At 43.5% G+C, this 15,377-nt stretch overlaps 1 protein-coding gene across 1 annotated transcript in view; it reads right to left on the bottom strand.

Moving 5' to 3' along the window:
* FOXJ3 (forkhead box J3) overlaps nucleotides 1-15,377 on the bottom strand; it is a 50,412-nt gene that overhangs the window by 13,182 nt on the left and 21,853 nt on the right. Inside the window, exons 5-8 of the mRNA XM_078858647.1 lie at nucleotides 6,817-6,900; nucleotides 4,483-5,406; nucleotides 2,724-2,798; nucleotides 1,440-1,683 (exon numbers count right to left, since the gene is read on the bottom strand). Of these exons, the coding sequence (XP_078714773.1) occupies nucleotides 1,440-1,683; nucleotides 2,724-2,798; nucleotides 4,483-5,406; nucleotides 6,817-6,900 (1,327 nt within the window). The remainder of the gene's footprint in view (nucleotides 1-1,439; nucleotides 1,684-2,723; nucleotides 2,799-4,482; nucleotides 5,407-6,816; nucleotides 6,901-15,377) is intronic.

Below are 15,377 nucleotides of genomic sequence, written 5' to 3'. Positions count from 1 at the left end.
TGGCGAGTTTACTTTTCGGAGAAAAGAGAGGGGGTTACTGAGCTTGCACAGCTGCTATGTATGTATGTATGTTTAACTTCTTTCGCACCGTACGTAGCCAATCGTGCCAATCGGAGGTGCAATAATAAGCTAATGTATACCATATCCATATTAGTTGATGTAACCTGACAAGTTCTTACAGTAATACCCTGGTTTATGTCGGCGTTGCGGTCTTGAAAGGTGCGACCAATTTCAAAACGACGTAAATCAAATACATTTTCGGGGTAGGTGAAGGCGAAGGCCGAGGCGACAGACACGAGACGATGCTGTCAGCCACGTAAGTGTGCGTTGAGGCGACGCAAATCAGGTAGTGGTAAAAGGGGGAGAAGTAAATCAGGGTATTACGATATTCGTTTCCCACTATTTATTATAGAGGAGCTGTGAGCCAAGACAAGGTTTCTGTAACAGAGCCTTATAAAAGACCTGAAGCACTGGCAGCCTCCAGTGCACTGCATAAATAGGACTGAGTGAATGATTTTCTGGTAAAGAATAAAAGACTTCACATTACACGGTAATGTAAACCATCTAGCTGCCAAAAAAAAGGTTCTTAGAAGCAACCAAAAATCCTTAATTTTGCCTCACAATTGCATTATAATTCATTAATTAATCTCCTGCACATAACAAAATTCAACGATGTATTATTTTGATTTGAAGCTTTTGTGACTGCAGGAATCCATACTCTTTGGTTCTTTCGGTAAAGTCACGTAGATATAAAATAAAATAAATCACAATGTTTGGATCGCAACACAAGCGACCGTCATCAGGTGGAACAGATACAGCAGGAGAACTGTTGACATAGGAGAAAGAGCTGCTGCAACAAGAGTTTATATAAGATTTTGGTGGGCTCAACCCAAGGGTAAGTGGGTGGAGCTAGAGAAGGAATTTGTACGTAAGTGTGAAAGATTAGCATGTCAATGTGAGACGGTCCCAGCCGGCGGAGGTGGTGAGGATCCCTCGTGCCTGGGCTGCCTCACAGATATTTAGCCTGGTGATGTACTCAAAGAGTTTGAAATAACAGCTGACATAGGCAGGTAGGATGGAAACATCACAGTCGGTTAAGACTTTACTTGGTTAATAACGTCCTTCCAATGATTGCTCAGTTTGTATCCTACGTGACTTTACCGAAAGAACCAAAGAGTATAATACATTATTTGAGCAATATCACTCGCTGTTACATTTTTCGACATGCCTCACAAGTAAATGAGTTTCGGATTTGTTGGCAACTTATACACTCCTAAACTTTTTCCCACATTATTCCACCTCCTGTTTAAGCCCCATCTCTCCATCATCCATCTTTTAAATGACAATGCCCAGCACGTACGCGTATATCTCGCACAACGCCCGGCTCGCGCTAAACACAGGTACGCGATGCCGGCAGGCTCCCCCCCCCGTGCACGCACCCTGAAAAACATTGCGGTAGAGGCTACGGAAGGACTGGCTGAGATCGTCGGCGTTGCCCTGCATGTTAAAGTGCAGCTTGTCATCGGGCCCGCCGTCACGCCCCACTGGCTCCGATGGCTCCCGGCTGCCATCGGCACCGCCAAGCTGCGAGTCGAAGGGCTCCGCCGGCGTCGGGGTGGTGTGCGTGGGCGTGCCGGGGTTGTGCGCGTGTCCTGGAGCGCTGGGCGCGTGCGTGCCAAATGCCTACTCGCAGCCCCCACACACAAGCAAAGGGTGAGCAAACCACGCGCTTTGAGCACTTGTCCAGCCAAGGTGTCTATTACATGGGGTTCACGGCAATGCTCTCACATGTCATGGAGGGAAAAAAAAAGTATAAAAACAGAGCATGGAATGATTCATCGATTAAAATAGATATGTCCACGATGCAAGCGTCGGACCGTGAATGAGATTTGATTACATCTAATTCATGCATGTTCTACGTGATTGGTTTATGGGAGCTCTGCTGCCACTTACTTCCACGTAATAAAATGGAAAAAAATGATCAGTTCCTAAAATAAATCGTGAAGCAGAATAATAACAATTCCTTGAGTCGTGGGACGATGAATCATTATATATAAATGGTTCACCGCAAGAATTACACAGGTATTCCTTCTGTCGCATCTTTAGCCGTAAAAGAACAGAGCAAAGAGCTGCGTGAATATTAACAGCCACAGCACTACTGGTGACCATTAATTAGCGTGACTTAACCGAAAGAACCAAATAATAAGAGCAGAGTACTGCAGCTATGCACTCGTGAGCACTTATAACCCTGTCATCTCACAATCAATTCTCAGAAGTGGTCAAATAAATCCAATAGTCAGACATCTGAAAAAAGCAGACAATGCGTGGACAGGGGATGTGACAACACAATGCAATACGTAAATGGCACATAGCAGGAGCCTCCGTGCTATTTGCGTCGCTCAGCACCACCACACTGGCATACCCAAACCCTCTGGCCATATTCACTCATAACGGCAACATCTGGACAGCCAATCAAGCTTCAGACAGCTGCTTTTATGGTCAGATTTGCTCATCAAGAGCGCCTGTGAAATCACAGGGCGAGCTGTGTCAAGCAGTTTCTCGGCACAATCTCATAGGATTTTGATTTCTTTTCAAATTACAAAGGTAACAGAAGGAAGAGGTGGTGCTTCCGCCAGCTTCCCCGTTCAATGATAAAGCACATCATCGCAACTCATACGCCGCTGCTTGCACCTACGGCGCCGTTTCACGTGCCCGCCGCATACCGTTGTCGGGTACTGCCCGTAGGAGCCGCCAGGCTGCTCTCCGTATCCCATTTTGGTGCCCGAGGATTGGTACATCTGTGTTTAAAATATAGAAAAACATTTTAAGTTAAACCACAAGCTATTGGCACATCAGAAAATGTACATTGTAAAGAATGAAAATTACTACACTGTGACGAACACTTAGTATGGAACAACATAATACTGGGTAGTTTGCGAGCTCAATTCAGGTCGGATAACTCAACCCATCAGATCTCCACAGAGTTAATAAAATAAACACCAGTTTTGGGAAGCAAACTGGTGCTCGTCTTGTGCAGAGACAGGAGATGTGATAACAATATAAAATTTCCACCACTGGCTCAGGACAGACAGTGGTGATAAGCAACGCCACCTCGTTGCTCATGTGAGCACGGAGATTCCTCAAGGCTTTCATTACGGAGGAGCTCTGAGATAGGCAGCTCGTGAATCCGTTGGGGTTCTTGGTCAGCATGACCAAAATATTTAAAATAGATAGATAGATAGATCGTTTATTGTCATTGTCACCAGTACAACGAAATTTTAAATGCTCACCAGTCAGGGCATCATTCATAAATTTAAATTAAATAAAACAAGAAAATAAAAATAAAATTAAATGAAAGATAATCAATTTATACTATATATAAAAACAGCCCAAGTATACCCACATACCCACATACGTAGTTAAAAAGAAACGGAATAGTCAGTGTGCTTTGAATTTGTGGAAAATCTGAAGCCCATTGTAAAACTAAGGCGCAATGTAAGTTATTTGAAGAGTTCTCTCCATTGACACATTTTGTAAATACATTTGAAAATAACACCGACTTTATTACACTTGCTAATTCAGGTTTTATATTATTCTAGATTTACACCTTTGTAATCTATATTACAATGCATTTTTCTTCTCTTCTAGCGAGGCTGAATATATACACTCTTACATGCGCTTACACACAAAACACCAACACAGACTGTAAAGCATGGTAACACCGCAAATAAGACAATAGTCTAAACCTCATCTTTTAGAAAATCGTTATCAGGCACTCTGAATGTGTAAATTGCAACAAATTACCAAAATTTGTAAAAGTTTTAGAAATATGAGGTGGCTTATCTTGGTAAACACTCAGTCCGAAGAACATTAACACTCAACGTGAACCAACAAACATCAATTGTGCAGGAGGTTCCAAGAAGGCTAGGCCTGGCAAGCGATACTGAGTTTCAACTTCAGATGTTGAACCAACATTTTTGAAGTGGAGCTAAGCTTGTTAAGTAGAAATAAGCTCAATAATCTAAAGACTACTTATATATCGATATCGCACATACAACAGAGTAGGTATCACTGGATTTTCACCAAATTCTGAAATGAAAATTGTCAGGAATTCACTTGAGCAACTTAATTCCCAAAACTATGGATCACTTGTTATTACAAGAGCATAAAGAGTTAAGAAATGTCAACTACAACCTTAGGTTGACTGGGTTCTTGGCAAACTGGATTCTGTGCTGCATCAAGGTTAAATATAAATCAATTTAATTGTGCATCAATTTCAAAGAACGCTTAATCATTCACTTTATTACACTGCCTAAACCTAACCTTGACACTACGTAAAATCCTCAATGGAAAAGAATATAGAAATTAAATATTAAAGTATAATTGGCGCATTAGCAACTGCCCTCCCACCCCCCAGGCTATTAATGGTAACAAATCTACGATGTTGTAGAAATAAGCCGAGTCAGATGTGGCTGGTCTTACCCGTGTGCTGCCACCGGGCTGGGATGGCCCCAAGCCATAGGCTTGATTGCCGTGTCCACCAGCTTGCGCTCCACCAACTCCAAATTGGTTCTGCGGCGTGGCCTGCGAGTGCGGAATAGCGTAAGGCTGCACCGCGCTGGCGTGCGCCGCGTGCGTCCTGCCCATCCCGTAGCGGCCACGTGCGCCTGGCATGTCGTACATGCCCCGCGCGGCCGTCTGCCCGTGTGAGTTGGGCATGCCGTAGGGCGCCGCCTCTGCCATCTTGTAAGGTTGCGCACTCAGCGCGTCCGACTGCACGCTCGGAACGCTGTACGTGCCCTCGGCCGCCGCCTGTGTGTTCGGGATACTGTAGCCGCTCTGGCTGCTGGTCGGCGAGTCGGCCACCGAAAATTGTCCCTGCGCTCCGCTCGCCGGCACGTACATCTTGGGCTTCTTGGTGCTGCGTGGTGGCGAATCCGGCAGCACGTACGGCGGCGTGCTCTGCGCATGCGCCTGCTGCGCACTGGCCATGCCGTAGTGGGGAGGGGTGCTCGACTGCGAGTCCTGCCCCTGGGGGCTCTTCTGAGTACCAGACACAGCAAATTGGTGCTGCTGCTGCTGCGAGTTGCCCTGGGCCTTGGCCACACTGAAGGGACTGGAGGATGCACTGGCCTGTGTGCTCTGCATGCTGTACGGCATCTGCGAGTTCGGCTGCGCGCTCGTGATGGTGAACTGGCTCTGCGTGCTGGTCTGCGTCTTGGCGATCTTGAACTGTCCATGCGTGCCGCCACTGCTACTGCTGCTGCTGCCACCGCCGCCAGTTGTGTTGGGGCTGCTGTAGGGCATCTGTGCCTGGGGGCTAGGCATGGTGTAAAGCTGCGGGTTGGTCTGCGCTCCGCCCGCCTGCTGCGCATCTGCCTCCTGGTTGGGGGATGTCAGAGGAACCTATGGGAGAGAGTAGAAGGGGGGCAACGTGGATTTCTGCTGCAAAGGAACTTTAAAGTATATCACGCCAGTACCGCAATTGCAGCAGAAGCATTATAATGCATTTATTGGCACACCTGGAGTGAAATTGCTATCTCTATGGCTTATTTAATGATGCAATGTGTATTTCATATCAGTGCAGTTCAACGCAATTGAAAGGGAAAAACTACGAGATGAATCTATGATAGCGTTTATAGCCTTCTGACTGTAGCCGAAAATATATAATCCTTCACGAGGGGGAAATATTGATATTTTACTGTACTTCACCCTGAAGATTAAACTCGCAGCCATGATCCAGTGTTGGGCAATAACTGCCAGACTCACTTTACATTTCCAGGTATCTGAGAGAGTAATGTAGCTGCAGATATGCTGCGTTTGCATACTGCAGCCAAACCACAATGATGTCCGAGCACTGCAGAGATGCATTGAAAGTTAAATCACTTTTTTTTCTCACCAACAAAGCTCCAAACTTATCTTGAACAGCCTGGAACACACAATCTGTGTATATCTACAATATAATAGCGAGTTGTTCTTTGAATTAAATTTGGCTGAAGTAAACACAAAAACATGCAGGTACGTCTGAACACTTGTTATCGTGCACTCTTATGAGTCGAGTGCATCACGTATGCACGCTGATCACCGGTAGCCAGTGTGACCTATAGGGGAAACCTTTAAGGGTGTGTGTGTGTATGTAGAACTTATTTCGCACCGGACATAGCCAAACATGCTAATCAGAGATGCGGGGGAAGGACAAACTAAACACAAAAAGTAGTTCTAGAGAAAAATTCGTTTTCAATTTAGATTTAAAAGTCCATAGCTCCAGTGGCTTCTTAACATCAGAAGGAAGAGGGTTCCAGACAGCTGCAAAAGCGCATCTGGAAGCGCGTAATGCAGTGACTGTCTTTGTTCAATGGTTAGCCAAAAGCTGCTCCGAGGATGACCGGAGTTTGCGTGATGGTTTATGCTCCTTGATGAGATCAGCAAGGTGTGTTCTCGCATCATACGGGTTTCTCTGGGAAAATCAACTCAGGTGCCAACAGAAAGAAAACCTCTCCTGGCTGAAATGGTCTCCATTTACCTAATCATAGCTATAGTCATGTGAGCACAGCGGTTTTACTTTTTACAGATCCAAGCCAGCATGCCCCTACATATCAAAGTAGCAGGACCTTAGATGAAAATACCTTTATGTATGTTGAACTTCTGTCGCACCATAAGTAGCCAACCATGCTAAATCGGAGGTACTTTATATTACTGTAAAATGTACAAACATTTAATATCATTCAATGTAACGAAATCCGTTATATGTAAGGCGCCCTTTAGTATGCTTAACTGGCGAGACGATGTGCGCGCATGCACGCACAGATCCTTTACCCTGTCATTTGACCGTGGCCGCTTTTTGGGTCTGGTTGATGAATTTTCATCCGAAGGATTCTGGTCGATCGCCCAGTAGGATCCCTGCGAGACACACACATACACACAACAAGTGACTTGATACATTGTGTACATTCTCATATCCACAAGCGTTTTGGTTATGATGACTGAATCATGATCAACTATTAAACTAACAACAATTTCACACATTTCCTTCTCAGCATAACTCAAAAATCTACTTGTCTTGTACATTCACAAGGCTATGCCCATTAAAATGGCTTAACTACAACCGAAGTATGAAACCTATCGTACAGCGATTTGTTTGGGGCATGTGGTTTTTATTACTGTAACAATGGCAGAAACAGGTTATATCAAGTTTGGTCGTAAAACTTTTTGGGACAATGTTGTCTAATTGCACATGATAATAAAGCACATTGACAAGTAATGCCTAACAGAGCTCAACGCTGGCCAATACCAGATGACACCACACCTGACCACCAATTCCTTCCTTCTGCTGAAGCCCTCAGGAGACACACTTGAGTACGTACTACCTGAACCAGTGTAGGTTTGCACTTCAGGAATTGTTATAAATCTTGTACCTATCGATTGCACTGCTGTCTGAACTCATGTCACCTAAGGTCATCCGTGCAGGTGACCAAGCACCGCAAATGCCAAGGAGTTTACAGGCCATGACTCTCCCTGGGGGGGGGGGGGGGGGGGGTGTCAATGCATCATTCTATGCTCACAGCTATGACATTCATTACGAACACCGTGATTATAAATTACTAAGCTTTTACAGAGAACCACCATGTTCTATGGAGCACATCCCAAGGTCTGCTGATGAGCGGTGTTTGTCTGTGGCTGCTCCCGTTATATGTAACTCTCTCCAGCTTCACGTACAAAGCCTTCAAACGCCCTCTTGCTTCAGGAGTCAGCTGAAGGCGCCACACTTGGCACAGAAGGAACCGTGAGCTTATGCTCCACACCTCCAAGTGGACAGTTAAATAGCGATTTGTTAGCTGTTGCACGATATGTGCGTGTTACAAATAATTTTATTACAGCACAACAGTATCAATTGTCCATGCATACATTTACTTCATTAAACAACCACAACTGCACAAAGTTATATTGACGCTCATTAGGTTAGCATGTTTCTTTTTCATAATTATTATTACACCTTACTGCCAGAGGAAACAATTCCACAACTTAATTATGAAATGTTAATGCATTTCAAATGCGTTATTTATGCAAACGTGCAATCAATGCAAAACTAGTTACCACTGGCCAAGACTAATTAGAGAATCTATCGAAATTGAGAGAAAAAAAAATTTGAACCGTATGGGATAGCTACAAACTTAGTGCGGTTTGGAACCGAATCATGAAATAATACATTGCTTAAATGCATGTCTATACAAGTGTAGTGACTGTGTATGTCACTGTGTAGTGCCGGGCTTACGAAGCCACGGCGAAGAATGTGTTGGCATTATGTGTAGACCGCTTACTGGGCGTAGTACCAGCCCTAGCGGGGCTTGGGTGAGCGCTGGTCAGCGCGGAGGCACCACGTACAGTGTGCGGTGCGGGCTCCCGGTGAGGGAGCGAGAGGGAGCGTCAGCCAGCCAGGTTTACGCTGGGGCATGATACGCTGGTTGACCTGCCGACACGTGACCGAATGATATTGGAGGGAAGCCACCGGTGGACGGGGGCTGCTGGGCGGTCACGTGGTATAGAGGAGCTCTCGGGAGCATTCGGGAAAGAGCTCGAGAGATCTAGAAGGTGGACGAGGCGAGGGGCGGAGCCAGCCCCAGCCCAGGGGGATATAACGGGGCCCCGTGAGGGGCTCGGGGTTCGTCGTGTTGCTGGTGATGAAGATCCACGTCGGGTAAAAGAAGCCTCTAGCCACGCGGTCCGGGACCCAGCATGTGGTCTGGGCCGGGATAGCGAATCGTGTCTAGTTCTGCCGTAGCATGGCTAGATGAGCATTCAACACCCAAGTGTAGGTTGTCTTATGTTATGTTGAGTTACTGAAATAAATAGTGTTGCTTAGTTGAACTCACTACACAAGTCATCATACTTCAATGAAAGATTACCTGTACGCAGACAATAACAGGTACTGCTATTTTAATGCAATCATAATGTACGTTACCATATGAATAACCCAACCGAAAATGGAAACCCATTGTAATTTATATGCATCCATGAATCCCCCCCCCCTCCTTCGCACGTGAAGGGCTCACTTAGTTATGGCACCACATCTATCCCTCTATTTAAGGAACAAAAACAGGAGGATTTCTCCACAAATCTGGCTGTGCGCCTGATGCTAGTTGTAAACTAGTACAGCACATTTCAATTTAAAGCTTTCGTGACTGCAGGGATTAATCTTCTTGGTTCTTTTGGTAAAGTCACGTAGAGGGGAAATAATAACATAACGCAAGCAGCCGTCCTCAGGTGAAGAATTGTATTTTATTATGTTGAATTTTTTATTATTTTATTATTTCCCTTCTACGTGACTTTACCGAAAGAACCAAGAAGATAGTACAGCACAGTGTGCCTCTAGCCACGCGCACAGTGTGCTGTACTAGTTTAATGACAGTAGAGTCTACCTGCGGTGTGAGTGGACTAGTGGCCATGGGAGGTAATGACAGGGGTTTCAGCTGTGAGGACGAAGGGACTGGTGGCTATGGGAATGATCGAGAAGGGAGCGTGGTCAGGTGATGGAAGAGGACAGTAGAGTCTGCTGGTGGAGCGAGCGTCCAGAGTAAGCGAGAAGGTTCGGGAAGGGGGGCGTGGCCTCGGACTGTATACAAGGGAGATGCGCGGGAGACTCGGGGCTGTTGCAGTGGGGTCTCCGCCTGTGTCAAGCGAACGTGTCTTCAATAAAGTGTCATCTCAAGAGAAGTGTGTCAAGTCGTCGTTACACTAGTAATGAATATGTTCTGTTTAGGTGGCAAACCTTGCCAATTGGCTGTCGGGTGGTGGCGGGTTTAATGACACATTTATATATTGACACGATCTAACCCAAAAAAACCTCTATTATGGATGATATTGGTCGCGGAATGCAAAGTGTTAAAGCAATATTGGAAATCTTAAACAGTTTGAGTGGTTACACATGACATACTATTACTCAAGCTGCAATAAACATAGTACTGTTTTAAGTCGTTATTTATACATTAGTATTGTTATCTATAAAAAAAAATTTGTCTGTCTTTCTGTCTGTGTGTATGTCCGCCTTCCTTGTAAACGCATTTAACGGACAAACGATTGGGTTTATATTTTAACAAAATACACAAATACAATACACCCAGATGAACACTTGGTATTTCTTTTTGCCCTTAGTTCAATATAAACTAAGAAAATCAAACTTTGTACAATGTATCAAATAAATCACGCCGTTTTGATCGCAACACAAGCGGTCGTCCTCAGGCGGAAATCATATAATCCAGCAGTGGAACTGCTGAACCAGCGAGAGAGCTGTTACAACAAGGTTATAGATGTGGCGTTGGGCAAGCAAACCTACAGGCTACAGTGAGGGAAAAAAGTATTTGATCCCCTGCTGATTTTGTACGTTTGCCCACTGACAAATAAATGATCAGTCTATAATTTTAATGGTAGGTTTATTTGAACAGTGAGAGACAGAATAACAACAACAAAATCCAGAAAAAGGCATGTCAAAAATGTTATAAATTGATTAGCATTTTAATGATAATAATAAGTATTTGACCCCCTCTCAAACAGAAAGATTTCTGGCTCCCAGGTGTCTTTTATACAGGTAACGAGCTGAGATTAGGAGCACACTCTTAAAGGGAGTGCTCCTAATCTCTGCTTGTTACCTGTATAAAAGACACCTGTTCACAGAAGCAATCAATCAATCAGATTCCAAACTCTCCACCATGGCCAAGACCAAAGAGCTTTCCAAGGATGTCAGGGACAAGATTTTAGACCTACACAAGGCTGGAATGGGCTACAAGACCATCGCCAAGCATCTTGGTGAGAAGGTGACAACAGTTGGTGCGATTATTCGCAAATGGAAGAAACACAAAAGAACTGTCAATCTCCCTCGGCCTGGGGCTCCATGCAAGATCTCACCTCGTGGAGTTGCAATGAACATGAGAACGGTGAGGAATCAGCCCAGAACTACACAGGAGGATCTTGTCAATGATCTCAAGGCAGCTGGGACCAGTCACCAAGAAAACAGTTGGTAACACACTATGCCGTGAAGGACTGAAATCCTGCAGCGCACCCAAGGTCCCCCTGCTCAAGAAAGCACATATACATGCCCGTCTGAAGTTTGCCAATGAACATCTGAATGATTCAGAGGACAACTGGGTGAAAGTGTTGTGGTCAGATGAGACCAAAATGGAGCTCTTTGGCATCAACTCAACTCGCCGTGTTTGGAGGAGGAATGCTGCGCCTATGACCCCAAGAACACCATCCCCACCGTCAAACATTGAGGTGGAAACATTATGCTTTGGGGGTGTTTTTCTGCTAAGGGGACAGGACAACTTCACCACATCAAAGGGACGATGGATGGGGCCATGTACCGTCAAATCTTGGGTGAGAACCTCCTTCCCTCAGCCAGGGCATTGAAAATGGGTCGTGGATGGGTATTCCAGCATGACAATGACCCAAAACACACGGCCAAGGCAACAAAGGAGTGGCTCAAGAAGAAGCACATTAAGGTCCTGGAGTGGCCTAGCGAGTTTCCAAATGTCAGCCTCGAAACCTTAATGACTTGGAGAAAATCTGCAAAGAGGAGTGGGACAAAATCCCTCCTGAGATGTGTGCAAACCTGGTGGCCAACTACAAGAAACGTCTGACCTCTGTGATTGCCTACAAGGGTTTTTGCCACCAAGTACTAAATCATGTTTTGCAGAGGGGTCAAATACTTATTTCCCTCATTAAAATGCAAATCAATTTATACAATTTTTGACATGCGTTTTTCTGGATTTTTGTTGTTGTTATTCTGTCTCTCACTGTTCAAATAAACCTACCATTAAAATTATAGACTGATCATTTCTTTGTCAGTGGGCAAACGTACAAAATCAGCAGGGGATCAAATACTTTTTTCCCTCACTGTACCTTCAGAGATTTGTTCATGAAGCCATCCAGATATATAAACACAGACACAACTTCAACAGAGAAGATGGGTACAAACTGAGCAATCATTGAAAGGACGTTATTAACCAGGTAAAGTCTTAACTGACTGTGATGTTTCCATCCTACCTGCCTATGTCAGCTGTTATTTCCAACTCTATGTCTCTCTCTTCATGCCTCTCTCTTAGATCTTTCACATGTCCTTTGGATTGCACCTCTCAGGCTCAAATGCCCTTTGGATTGCACACTCATGTTCACGTCCTTTGGATTGCACTCTCATGGTGCTAATCTCTCATTAACACTGCTGTTGTGCGCATATGTGGGCACAATACTCTTATGTGGCGACGGAAGCTCATTCATGCTAATCTCCCTCCCTAATCTCTCCCTAATCGCCCCCATTAACACAACTGACGTGCTTGCGTCCGTGGATGGAATTCCTTTCCAGCTAAGACCCCGCTTGCTTGCCCATCGCCACCAGAGGTGTAAAGTACTTGAGTAATTTTACTTGATTACTGTACTTAGGTATTATTTTGTGGATTTTTACTTTACTTGAGTACGAATAAAAATCTATACTTTTACTTAATTACATTTTTTTAGAATAAAAAGTACTTTTTACTCCTTACAATTTTATTTACAGTCAAAAAGTACTTATTTTTCGGAGATCACTTCATTCTATTTTCCCTTGCTATTACCAAACCAATTGAATTGCGCTGATGCCCAGTTTAATTTAAATGTTATTTATTCTGCCTATGAAAATCTTTTCACATTACATGAAATTGGTCAGACATGTTCATTGGTCCTTTGGAAGTGATGTCATGTCACATCTATTACCACAATGCACAGCACCTTGACCTGTAAATTAGAGAAATTATAACAGTCAGTGGAAGAAAATGGAGGAAGAACGTGATTCAGCTGTGAGCACAGTCCAAAATCAGCCACAGGATCAAGAGCACCCGTGGCCGTATCTTAGCGAATTCTTTTCGTGGTATTAATAAGGATTCATTCAAGATGAAATGTGTCCTTTGTCTCTCGCTTAATAAGGAAATATCAGCCTTCAAAAGTTCGCCATCAAACTTAAGGACGCATATTGAGGTAAGTACGTTAAGTATTTTGTTTTACTGATAGTTTTTTTGTGTGCATGTTTTGACCTTGACGGCGCGCCTTTTATATGTGTAGTAGGCCTATTTTCACTAATGCATGCGATTGACAATATAAGGCTCACGTAATAAAATGCTAAAATGCATTTGTAATTGTCTGTAAATTATTTGCTATGGTAACGTTAGGTCCACGGGAAATTTGGCGCCTATAGCAGTATTGCTTTGAATCATCATTATCGTTCCGTGCTCTCATTGTGTTTGAATTCATGCACAACACAAGAAAACCAAGCGAGAAATTTTTATTTTTAATAATTACCAAACATCATGTTGTATTGTCAAAACGGTAACACTTTACAATAAGGTTCATTAGTTAATGTATGAACTAATATTAACTAACCATGAGCAATACATGTGCTACTGTATCTGTTAATCTTTGTTAACGTTAGTTAATAAAAATACAGCTGTTCATTGTTCATGTTAGTTCACAGTGCATGAACTAATGTTAACAAGATTTTAATAAAGTATTAGTGAATGTTGAAATTAACATGAACAAAGATTAATAAATGCTGTATACGTGCAGTTCATTATTAGTTCATGTTAACTAATGTAGTTAACTAACGAACCTTATTGTAAAGTGTTACCGTCAAAACTAATGTAATGAAATCAATTCACCCTGTCATGTCAGCCTTACAGTCCTGTGTTTTTGTCAATATAATCAGAAATAAAATTAATGTTTGATAGTCACTAAATGCTACTGTATTTCTAAAATCAACAAGTATTTAACATTATAAAGTGTGCAATTGGATGCAAATGTAAGTTGTATTAATGCTGTAATCAGAGAGTGCATGTGTAATTGTTACATTTATATTGAATATAAATATTTATTTGTTGTTTTTACAGAGAATGCACCCAAATCACCTCAAAAACTACTCTAAATTGACAGCACAGAAGAGAAAGATCGGGACCTCCACCCATGCTTCCAGCAGTAAGCATCTGAAAGTTGACTCAGTTTTCCCAGTCAAACATGTGTCTCCAGTCACTGTGAACAAAGCAATATTAAGGTACATCATTCAAGGACTTCATCCTTTCAGCACTGTTGATCTGCCATCATTTAAAGAGCTGATTAGTACACTGCAAGCCTGGCATTTCTGTCATTACAAGGCCTACTTTACACTCCAAGATAGCTGAAGCTGCTCTGATCATGAAACAGAAAGTGACTGCTGCCATGAGTGAAGTTGAATGGATTGCAACCACAACGGATTGTTGGACTGCACGCAGAAAGTCATTCATTGGTGTAACTACTCACTGGATCAACCCTGAAAGTCTTGAAAGACATTCCGCTGCACTTGCCTGCAAAAGATTAATGGGCTCTCATACTTTTGAGGTACTGGCCAGTGCTATGAATGATATCCACTCAGAGTATGAAATACGTGACAAGGTTGTTTGCACAACGTGGCGATTCACCACATATATAACCTTGTTGTAACAGCTCTCTCACTAGTTTTGCAGTTCCACTGCTGGATTATATTTTTTCCGCCTGAGGACAACCGCTTGTGTTGCGATCGAAACGTCGTGATTTATTTTATTTTCTACCTACGTGACTTTACCGAAAGAACCAAAGAGTATGGATTCCTGCAGTCACGAAAGCTTAAAATCAGGTCTGTACAATGTACGCTAACCTCCCGCTACCGAGGGGAGGGTTGACGATTTTTGGAAACCTATTGGTTCAACTTTTTGATTCAGGCTTTCTGAAAGGCTCTTATAATTTAGTTGACAGATAAATGGACAAACAGAACACCGAGCTTTTATAATAGATTAGTATGTATATGTTATGTTTTTTTAAGAGAAGACAAGTTTTGAAGTATATTTATATGTGTTTCCCCTGGGAAAAACCGAGCACTTCCTGCTAGTATTGTAAGTCTAAAGCATACCACAAGCTTACTTTGGACACTGTGAAGCAATCTTAAACAAAACATTTATATTTCCAACCATTTACCAAAGCTCTCACAGCATTGCACTCAGCTGAAGCAAGAGTTGCTGGCGCTGGATCCAGAGTGCACTTCAGACAGTTCTGTATTTTTTTTAACAGGGAGTGGTGGCAATGGATAGTGCACTGTGCTACAAACTCGGCAATCTGGGTTAGTTTCCGGGCTGCAGCTAACACAGTTAGCAAGTGCTATTTTGACTGTTCCTGCACCTCCTCTAAGTCAACTCAGCCTTATGAGTACCCCATGCAGTGTTTAAACAACATAAAATGGAGAGCAAAGGCAGCAGGGTATCGTGGTGGCCACACTATCCCCTTGGGTGCCATGCTGACCTTCACAGATGCTCGCTCACAGCACTTTCCTCGACAATCTATGTAGGCTACTCAGG

The sequence above is a fragment of the Lampetra fluviatilis genome, chromosome 1 (genome assembly GCF_964198595.1).
Source record: "Lampetra fluviatilis chromosome 1, kcLamFluv1.1, whole genome shotgun sequence".
In the NCBI taxonomy this organism is placed as follows: domain Eukaryota; kingdom Metazoa; phylum Chordata; class Hyperoartia; order Petromyzontiformes; family Petromyzontidae; genus Lampetra; species Lampetra fluviatilis.
The sequence above is the reverse complement of the archived record's forward strand: the minus strand, read 5'-3'. Positions and strand labels throughout refer to the sequence as shown.